Genomic DNA, 11661 nt, shown 5'->3' on the forward strand with positions numbered 1-11661 from the left:
GATGTAAAAGCTTGTCAAGTGTTGATTCATCAATTTTTATCTCTTAAGAAACAGAGCTTTAAGTGTGAGTGGATGCACCTCACTTAAGAGCTTTTGAACAAGCATTTGTTCACCATTTCTCTGAGAATTGTATATATGTCGCTTGTTGCTCTAGGGCCTGTTTGAGTAAGAGTCAGAGGCATATAGCAGTAAAGATATTATCAGAAGGCATCATCAGATCCTATTTTACAGCACTTGATATGTTTTTCATCTCTTAATCATTTGAGAGTGAAATATCATTTATGGACTAATCTTTGAACCAGCAGGCAGGATTTCGGAAGCAAGTATTTGAGGCTTTTGTGAGCAATTGTTTGGTGCCTAAAGAGTAACCTTCGAATATCACTCCTTCCACATTTTTTTCTCCTTTTCAGCTGTTGCTTTTGCCTTCTGTCGAACCAAGCAAAGTGTTCATGTGCTCTCCACCAAATCCAATATGCATAAGCTCTTCAAGTAAAGACCTACTCATAAACCAAATTATTTTGCAGTACCATAAAATGGAACAGAGTCAATAAACTAAATTTATTCCCTAAGTTATCGGTATAATGAGTGCGAGGAAGATTATGTACCTCATATCATATGTTTCATCTAATTCGAAGTTTGATGGCAGAGTTCCAAAGATGTCTAGCTTTAATTTGTTTGATGGAGGAATTGTTTCTTCTAGATCATCTGATTCAAAATTTGTTGGAGGAATTGTTTCTTCTCGATGATTGGATTGAAAATTTGATGAAGATGCAGATGCAGTTTCTTCTTGATCATGAGATTCAAAAATTGTTGAAGGAATAGTTTCTTCCTTATATATCCAGTGAAATCCACACTCTTTTATCGATACTTCATCATATAGATCTTCTTCAATAAAGAATCTAAATGTAAGCTTTGGATTGCAACTAGTGCTGTTCACATCATTAATGGATTTTATTTCTTCAACTGCTGCCATTATCTGCTTGCAACTTGCTTGATCATACCAAGAAACCAAATGATCCGATATCATGTGGATTGATGGATCGAAACGCAATAACCAACTGAAGAAATTTGCTCTTGTGAAACTTGTTATATAGATTCTTTCACCTGAACTATTGTCCAAATAGCACTCACATCCAAAATCCACATCATATCCCATATGGCCTTGAGAAAGAACCAAGTAGTACGAAAATCCCTGTAAATTAGACGGAAGCTCAAGAGTGACACAAACTTGTGTAGAAGAGTAATGGAACCAATTTTCCATGCCAGGCATAGCAGGTAAAAAGTACCAAATAATTTCATCATCATCATATAAAGATGGTCCAGTTTCAATTCTATCCATAGCATCTTTCAAAACTGTTTGGTATGAATGTGGTTCCAAATTTTTGCAGTTAAGGAGATAAATAAAACAAGGATTGGGTTCCTCATATGGTTCAATCGTTGAACTCAACACTTTCTCAAGAGATTCACAATTCGAGACAACCAAAACTGGAATGAACTGTGAAAGTGCCGGAATAGATTGAATCATTTTACAATCGTAAACATCAACACGTTCAAGTCGGGGAAGATACTTAATGGTTTCAGGCAAGCTTCTAATGTCCATACCATCCAGTGTTAAAGACTTTAACGACGATAGTAAGGAGATACTATCTGGGAATTCAGACAATATAGGAATATAAATAAAGGTTAATTCTTTTACACTCTGGAAGGCAGGACTAGAAAATAATTTATCTAAGGTGATAAAAGGGTCATCTTCACGATTCTGTGGACTCGAAAGCGAAATATGATCGGCAAAGTTTTCTGGAAGATCCACAAGACAATCACTGATTGGAAAGACAAACCGTTTAAGGTTTTGTTTATGCAATATTGACGATGGAAGTTCATTCCGATCCCACTCTGATAAACACAAATCCAAACCATCAACGGATGAAAATGTGACTGAGAACTCTTTGAGATTGATGCAATCCCTAGCTTCCAATTTCCGGAGCGCTGGTGAACAAGTGTTACTCGAAAGGCTCTTAAGCGATGTACACTCGAATACATTTAAAACTTCAAGCTTTTGGAGAAGGAAAATTGATGAATCAACTTCAGGCATGCTTTCACAATAACGAAGTATTACATGTTTTAGATTTGGGGAACCCGACACATTTGGACACTCTATCAGCTTTTTGGAGCCACCGAGGTCAAGTATCTCTAAATTTGGCAAATCCTATAACAATATACAATTGGTCAAACAAGTTAGTGCATTTTCTTAAATTCTATAGATTTCACAACCAAGAAGGGGGAATAAGTATAAAGGCTCACATGCATTTTTTGTTTTCCTATTTTGATAAAACCACAATTTTGGTCAGCCATTTCTAATTATGCAATTTTGATCACCTATTTTCTAATTACGCAATTTTGGTCCCTAATTTTTAGAAATTGGGAGTATATATGTAAAAGAGTCTTGCTAATGAATGCTCACCATCATTTTCCATTATAAAATACTTAAAACTTTTAACAAAACCAAAAAAAATACAAGGATCATACTTACCAGTACTCCATTCCAAAGTTTTTCCACATGGCTTCCTTTCAATGAAAGCTCCACAAGCATTTCAGGACAAAAGGTGGAAGGCAAAGATTGCAATGGATAGCCATCCCATTGAAAATATCTTAAATTTTCTGGCAATAAATCAAGACCATGTGGAAGGTTTATAGATTTAATTCCCTTGTTGTCTTGAAAAGCAAGTAACCTTAGATTTACCATCTTTTCAAATGATTCAGGTCTTAAATTAATATGTGTGAATTCAGTAGCATCTAAAAATATGGATTCAACATTCTCAGATCCCTGTAAAAAAGTAAATCTCAACGTTAGTATTTCCGTAGGAAGTTGCATTTTGTATATAAAGATCATATGAATAGGAAGGCAAGTGAGGGCATCTCTTACTCTATTATTTTTCAATACATTACAAACTTCCTTAGGATCACATAATCTACTGCGTTGTCCGGGATTCTTAAGTGATTCTTCACGAACAATTTGTTTTCCTGTTTCTTGTATCAAGTCATGCATTTGTATGCAATTTTCAAAGTCAACGCTTATAAGAGCCTTGTCTAAAAGATTACTTATCCCTATATCAGCAAAGAAACCACACTCATTTAATATTTTTGTTATTCTATTCCTTTCATGTCCTTTGAAAAAGCACGCAATGTCTAAAAATATATCTTTCTCTTTATCATCCAATTCATTATAACTCAATCTGAATATAAAATCAATTTCAGTGTTTGGAATTTCTTTCAGTTTAGCCAGTGCACAATCCCATTCAATTTCACTTTTACAACGAAGTAATGATCCCAATACTTTCAAAGCTAAAGGATTTCCTTTGGCATAATCAACTGCTCTTTTTGAGAGCTCCACATATCCATCCTTAGGTGAGACTTTTCCAAAAGCATTCAAGCTGAAAAGCTGGAGGGAATTTTGGGAATTCATCTTCTTAACTTCATAAATTTTTTCAATCCCTCCACTTATCAAGACATGCTTATCCCTAGTCGTCACAATGACTGTGCTACCAGATCCTAGCCAACCATGTCCTACTCCAATCAAGTTTTGCAGAAGTTCTGAATTATGTACATCATCTATTACAATGAAAGATTTCATGCGTTTGAGTCTTCTCATGATCATTGATGGTATTAATTTGGAAGTATCAATATCAAGATCTTCCCTGAGTAACTTGGAAAGAAGTTTGTTGCATGTGTAATTGATCCCATGTCTCTTTGATACTTCTGTTACCTTTTCTAAGAAGCAACTGCCTTCATATTTAAAAGAGACCCTTTGAAACATAGCAGCAGCAAGGGTTGTCTTACCTGTGCCTCCCATACCCCAAAGTCCAATGATTTGAACTTCTGTTAGATCAGATTTTATTAAAGATTGAATGCTCCAATAGTTTTCATCAAGTATGAAATTACATGGAAGATCATTTGTATACTGTTGATTTAATTTTCCTAATACAGCTCTAGTAATGGCTTCAATCATTTCAGATTCAGTCCTAACATGTGCAAAAAAAAAAAAAAAAAGTTAATACATATCATATGAATGCCAACCAAAGGTAAAATCCAATTCTTCATCTGAATCTTAGAATTAAAATATTAGGAAAAACTAACAAAATACTCAAACATTCACACAATTCATTTTCATTTATATGCATTTACAGAACATACATGTATTGAATTGGGCTTGATCCTTAAGTGTACTTAAATTAACATTTTTGTTGATCAAAGATAATTTTCAACCAAATAGTATGTCAGGAAAGGCTGTTACCAGACCAAAATTATAATCGACGTAATTCTCAATATAAAAATATCATCAACATTAATGATTAAAAATATAAAGCACATGGGAATAAACATGTATTTACAAATGATTATTTTACTTTATTAGATCCTACATAGTCTCTTTAGTTTCTGTTGTGAATCCGGTTGAAACTCACACCAATGAAATAAACAATGATGTGTGGAGCAAGTGATAGTGGTAATCAATGAGAACAAATGGTTTCCAAGCAAACAACAACAAAGCAGCCCTAGACTAGTGTATAGCAAAACCACACTAAGAGATAACAAAGCATAAACAAGATAAGCAAGAAAGGAAGAACAAAACACCGAGAAGATTGTTGACCCAGTTCAGCCAATATGGCCTAATCTGGGGGAGAGAGCAGCTCTCCAATCCAATATGAGAAAGTGTTACAAAAGGTTACAAGAAACTCTAGCCTTCAAGCTTTACACAAGACAAACCCTAGATTCTACCCTTTGGTGTTTCCCCACTCTCACAAGATGAACCCTAAAAAAGAGAAGTCACTAGAGGAAGCTTTTGATCCTTCCAACTAATGAACTCCTCACTACCCAAGGTGATTACAATGTTTTTCCCAACCCAAGAGACACTCTCAACAAAGACACTCAACCCTTTGGTTCCCTCCTTTGCTATCCAAGTTCTATCTCTAAGCTCTTCCAAGCTCTCTCTCAAAAAAGCACAAGAACACAATATATACTAGTCTTCCTCTGAAGAAATTGTGCCACGATTTCCCACAATCGTGTCACGATTTGCATCTGACCCAAGGTTGACAAGTCCTTATTAGTGATACTTAACGAGCAAGTTTCTGAATCGTGTCACGATTTCCCAAGATCGTGCCACGATTTGGCGTCCTGCAAACTAGCTCACGGCACCTTGAAATCGTGTCACGATGCCAAAATCGTGTCATGATTTCTCTGTTCTTCCAGACCACAAATTTGAAGCCAATAACAACAGTTTCTTTAGTTTGTTAGTCTCTTAGTCTTAACTTGTTGTTGTCGTCGTTGTCTATTATGATCATGTTGAGTTTATTGTCTTTCTAGTTCCTACCCACCGTGTATTTTTTCGTGTGAACTAAGTAGGTATCATATACGCACAATTGCAAAGAATAATCTTTCAAGTTGCATATGATTATAATAGATGGTAAAACTGTCCTTCAAAAAATTTATTTAATGATGTTGCATTTCATGATTTAAGATATTCGGTGATTCTTTCCTTTTCATATTAGTAACATATTTTACTAAAAATACAAGGGAATCTAGTTACCCAAGAGTAACATATTCTGTCCTTCAAAATTGATTTAAGTTGTTATTTTCTAGTTTGCACTCAACTTGAATATGCTTCTAAACCTTATGATTTTTTAGCGATTTATTTTTTTTGCGTTTTCATCATAGTCAATAGATCATATAGCGTCAATCTTCACTCAATTGCGATCAATTAGCAAATTTGATAGGTTTTGATGATGATGGATAATTGAAAGGTGGGGATTCCGCATTCAGATGGATGAGTGGGTTGAGATTGGTGGTTCGGTTAGGTAATCAGGGTTATGTAAAACAAAATGTTAAATGAGCAATAATTCGGTAGTTATCTAACGGAGGTAGAAAATCGAAATTTTTAAAATGAACATCCGATAGTTATCTACCGGATGTACAAAATAGATTTTTTTTTTCTTTTTAAAATGAACATCCGGTAGTTATCTACCGGCTGTACAAAATGATATTTTTTTATATGAACATCTGATAGTTATCTACTTGACGTGTTATTAAGGACAATTTCATAATTTTAAGAGGTCTAAAGAGATATGAGAGGGGGGGCCTAAAAAGAACCTTCCTTGTTAGTTTACCTAGAAGCAATATAATTAATGCAAAATTACCATAGGGTTCATTCTCAAGACACCAAAAACACATTACCTCGTGCATTTTTATACGTTAGATTTTTTTTTTGTTAAACCTTTGTTTCTAAGGGAAGGTGCCTCTTTTTTTTTTTTTTTTTTTATATTTTTTATAATTTCTTTTAACCCTATTGTTGAAATAAATAAATAATTTTTCATCTCCCTTTCTTTCTCTGGCCCTCCATCATATACTTTCTTTCTTTCATCTTTGTGTTCTCTTTACCTGCTTTGGTTGTTTTTTTTCCATATCATTTTTTTTTTGTGCTTTATATATATAGGAATAGTACTATATTATTAGAGTTTTGCGTCGGGGGTTTACTAGTATAAATTCCATACTGAAGTTTTATTGCATAAGATTTTCTATGATATAATAGGAATTTTTTTACTGAAATATTCTTATTTCTTTCATTGTATTCTTATGTGATTAGGTGCTTTTAGATGTGAACAATGAATTGTAACAATTTCCTTTAAAAAATAAAGAATTGTAACAATCTTTTAGATATTTATTAATTAATTATCGATTTTAATCACAGAACCATGATTTAGAGGTTTCTTCGGTTCGATCTCCGATCTGATTTTTACAACATTGATATTAATTTGACGGGCAGACCGATAAAATTTAATTTTAATGTATGCAAAAACAGAAAAACCTGTATGTGGTGGAATGAAAACCAGACAAATTAGCTGCTTGAAAAAGAGCATTCTTCCAATTTTGCATCATCTTATCATCATTTTTGCCTTGTTTCTTGTGTTTAATCAACGCAGTGCCATAACTACCAGTCTGCTTCCGCACGTGTGAAGGGTCAACATGGTAGAACACTGGAATAACAACAACCTTGTCATCTTCATTTTTGTTACAACACTCCATTATTTCAACAAGTTCGTTCAAACACCATGTTGAAGAGGCATAGTTTTCCGAGAACACCACAAGAAATATAGTGGATTGTTTGATTGCTTTCACTAGTTCTACCCAAACTTCATCTCCTTTCTCGATCCTGTAGTCTATGTAGGTATAAATCTTGCTTCGGCACAAATCAGCGTAAAGATGGCTTGTGAATCCAGCGCGAGTGTCATCACCTCTAAAGCTGATGAAAACATCATATTTCTTCATAGGCATAGTAGCAGCATGAGAAGAAGAAGAAGAAGAAGAAGAAGAAGAAGAAGAAGAAGAAGAAGCCATATAATCTATGAGTTATTGTCCTTAGAATGTGGGAATACCCACATGTATAAAAGCACATTTTCATAATGTGTGTGGACCCTTCTTTAAGCACTTTGCAGAAAAATGGGATGATAAAGTGGAACACCATGAGTGATGCCTTTACTTTTTCTTTTGATTTATAGCATATGATTTATTCCTTTTTTTTTGGCAGTATTTTTTTTATAGTAAGGTTAGCAGTTACCGGATGGAATATGGGATTTCTTAGAATTCCTTCTTTTTTTAGTGGTGGCCGGGGTTCGAATTTCGGACCTTGCATATTTTATGCATTGTCCTTATCAACTGAGCTAAGCTCACGAGGACTTAGAATTCCTTCGATGTTTCTTTAAAAGTATTTATTTTTGTTGAATGAAATTTTATGTTTGTTTTGATCCGATAAAAGTGAATATCCAGTAAAAATTGCATTTATCTAGTATGTTTTACTGTTTTTATGTTATGTGATCTATTTGTTTCTTCTATTTATGTAGTGATAATTTTAATTTTTTTTTTTTTTTTTTTGTGCTTTAGTTAGGAAAGAGGAATGGGTTCTGATGGAATCAAAGCTAATTTGAGATTTTGACATTTGAGGATTAGAATTTTATTCTCTTATATTTAGGAATCAAAGCCAATTTGTCTTGAAGAATTTTATCTTGAAGAATAAATGTGTGAAAAATTTGAGAATTTTATTCTTTTATCGTGTGAAGAATAATTCTAATATGGAATTGAAGATAATATTTTGGCCATCTCAACAAACAAGAACATTAATGTGAAAAAATCCGAATTTAAAAAATATGTAGGTTGTAGGAATTACATTTTAGTTCATAATCAATCCAAAAAGAGACTCTGTATCCGATGTAATCTATCAATTTGAATGAATGAATATCATTTATTTTTGTCAAAAAAAAGAACATTAATGTGATTAATAACGGCAGACCTTGGTAGATGATGGATATAGAACACGAGGATAATGATAATTTATCTCATGTGCATAAAACACTAAGGGTGTGTTTGGATTGAGGGTTTAGGAGGCGAAGGAGGGAGGAATTTACATTTTTTTTAATTACGGACTATATAACATGTTTTTCTAAAATAAATTAAGTGTGATTGAAGTATTATACGATCGTTTATCAAGTTAATATGTTAATTTTTTTAAAAACATTTCATAGTGTCCGTATTTTAAAAATGAAAAACCACCAAATTAAGTGGTCGAGTTTATTATGACGTTGGTAGTCTGTTACGGCTAACCTTAATGGTTTTGGGTCTTTTAGCAACACTTATGAAGTGTTACAAATTTATTTCTTGCCTGTGATTCATCGAAGAGGCATTCCACAAAGTTCATTTAATTATCTTACCATCATTTAATCTCTTCATGAATTACATGTTCCCCGCAGATTCATTGTCTTTTACCCCATTTCTCTTAATATATTATCTATTTAGTGAGAAATAAAAAAAAAATTGTGATACTACTCCTAATTAAAAGTTAATATACTAATTTGTTTAATGAAATAGACGAATAACCATGTTATCATGGAACATGTTCCTTCCTTAAAAATAAAACCTTGTTATGATGGTGTTGCAAGAATTTTCTCTACTTTTGGCACATCCGTTATATAGATTCGAAGATAACCCGTAATCAATATATAGGAGGCAATGCTAGAACATCAATCATTCATACCATGAGCCCTACATGCATGGAGTTATGTTGAACAAACCAAAAACACCCTCCCATTTGAAAGGTGTGCTAAAGAAGTGGCAACTAGTTCTAGAACGGTTGTATTTGACTTTAATGATTATTTAATCAGTGATACAAGATAGACCTAAATGAGAAAAGCACTATTCACAGTTTCTTAAATTTGTCTATTTAAACCCATGTTTAATCGTCGACAATTAAGTACCTTCAAAATATGTTTTAGGTGAATAGTTTTTACAATCATGCCTAATCAGTTTTGATAAGAAAGGCTCATTATAATTATAAAAATAAAAAAAAAAATTAAATAGCTTGGATATAACAGCGAAATTGCTAGGAATTTTAGCTAGAGTTTTACTGCAAAATTGTTGTGACGATATATCCTAGCGATATAGTTACGACACATAAACTTTTGAACAATATTTTACTATAATTTAATTGGTAATTAGCTACAATTTTTTCATATATTATTTTCATTTTAGCTAGTAAATATTTTGCCAGATCATTTTCCGTTCAATGCATGCTATGACAGCTAATTCATAATTATTCTCTAGCTAAATGTATTTGCGCTAGAGATTAGCTACAAATTTGCTTAGATTTCAATCTTGCAGCTAATGGCAGATTTTCTTGTAGTGCACGCATAATGATTTTGATTTATTATATTGCCTAACTATAATTTATCATGTCATTTTTTGTGCCGATCAAGATTCACTTCAATCAATATTTTACCACATTCACACATTCGAAATATCTACAGTAGTTGGATCAAGATCAAAAGATCATGATCTAACGACCGCTGATATGCCAAAGATGAATGTAGAAAAAATATTAAATACTGAGGCTGAATTAAAATATTAGGAAGAACAAGAACAAGACAAATACAATCTATGTATAGTATACCATATATTTTGCAAATTAAACAGTGAGATTTGTGGTCACAACTACAAACTAAATAGGAAATAATTTGAAATGAACCTAAAAATAAGTGGTTTCCCTAGAGAAAGTCGAAGATTTAAAATCAAGGCCGCAAAGGAAACCTGTAATTTCAAACCATGAAGGCACTAAATGTAGGTGGCAATGACACGAAATCTAACCATTTTGAAGTTCTAACTCCCTTCTTAGTAGTGGCGGAGCCTTTCATGGGCTGGGGTGGGCCACGGCCCACCCGAAAAAATTAAAAAATCAACAATTATAGGTCTATTTTGTGAGATTTTATGCAATTTTGTGTCGATTTTATGTTTTGGTTGATCCAAATTCTTGCAAAGTGGTGTAGTGGCCCACCCGAAAATTTAAATAATTCAATTATAGTTTTATTTTGCGAGAATTTATACAATTTTATGTCGATTTTAGGTTTCGGATGATCCAAATTCCCGCAAATTGGTGTAGTGGCCCACCCGAAAAATTTAAATAATTCAATTAAAGGTCTAATTTGCGAGACTTTAAACAATTTTTCAATAGTTACTTTTAGTGGCCCACCCTGACATTTTTTTTCTGGCTCCGCCACTGCTTCTTAGCCATTATTTCATTAGTTAAATTTACTTTGAAATCCAGAAGTCCTAGCTCAACTGGCAAAATGCCGAAATTGTTAGGCCGGATGTCATGACCGGGGTTCGAACCCCGGTACCTCCACTTGTGTGTGTGAGTTTATAATGGCTTTGCCATTTCGTCTATCTACCAAAAAAAAAAATTACTTTGAAAATTGAGATTCACTTTGTAGCCATGAAACGGTTTTATAACAGAGTGAATTTGAGATTCACTTTGATATATATATATATATATATATATATATATATATATATATATATGTAGTTTCTTTGGAAACAAATAGGTCATGGAAGGAAATGGGAGATGCAGAGAAGAGCCGGTCGATAGAAAAAGACTATTGTTTTTTGGTATTGTCGATCTTACTAACATCTTGTTTTAATTTTTTTTTACTCTTTCAATTATTTAAATATTTAGTATGTATATTTTTATCATTGAATTAGATTTTATCCTTTATTTAGTAGAAAATTAATTTCAGTATAAATATCATAAATTAATTTTTATTCGAATTTGTAGTGGTAAATAAAAATAAACGAATTAAATTTAATAAATAGTATTAGGTTCTAGTGAAAAACACAAAACTGTTGGTAAAAGGCATGTTTTTTTTGCTACTTTTATTCATGACGTTTACGCACCGGATAAACCGTAGGTAGAACTTAAAACTTTTGGTGACAGTCACTTGAACTTTTCCTCTCAGACACAACCCTTGAAATTGGGCGTACGTAATTGACGCCTTTTTCTAGTATTGAAGGACTTCTATGGACAAATATTATCTTTCTGTTGATGTCAAATTTCTTGAAGTGATATGTTGGGGGTATAAGTGTGAATAGTTTGTTGGAACAAAATGTGTTTCACAATGAACCTTAATGAGTTTTGATGATAACATGGTATTAAAAATTGTCAATTGGTTATTACTAATTATTGTTCAAGTGTACAGGACCAAAGGCTAGTCAAGTAATTTCAACAGGTCTTGGAAGAACAATGAAAAGCAAAAGAATTCCAAGCATCTGAAGAAAACTGCTCCTGAAGTT

The 11661-nt window shown here is 32.9% G+C and overlaps 1 protein-coding gene across 1 annotated transcript; it reads right to left on the minus strand.

Moving 5' to 3' along the window:
• Positions 1-183: 183 nt before the first annotated feature.
• LOC11430422 (disease resistance protein RUN1) lies at positions 184-7397 on the minus strand. The gene is made up of 5 exons (XM_003627131.4): positions 6857-7397; positions 2924-4019; positions 2531-2824; positions 606-2206; positions 184-497 (listed from the first exon to the last, which is right to left on the minus strand). Exons 1-5 carry the CDS (start codon positions 7384-7386, stop codon positions 407-409), a joined length of 3612 nt encoding a protein of 1203 aa, XP_003627179.2. The 5' UTR covers positions 7387-7397; the 3' UTR covers positions 184-406.
• Between the last annotated feature and the right edge of the window lie 4264 nt (positions 7398-11661).

This window comes from Medicago truncatula, chromosome 8 (assembly GCF_003473485.1).
Source record: "Medicago truncatula cultivar Jemalong A17 chromosome 8, MtrunA17r5.0-ANR, whole genome shotgun sequence".
NCBI classification, from domain to species: domain Eukaryota; kingdom Viridiplantae; phylum Streptophyta; class Magnoliopsida; order Fabales; family Fabaceae; genus Medicago; species Medicago truncatula.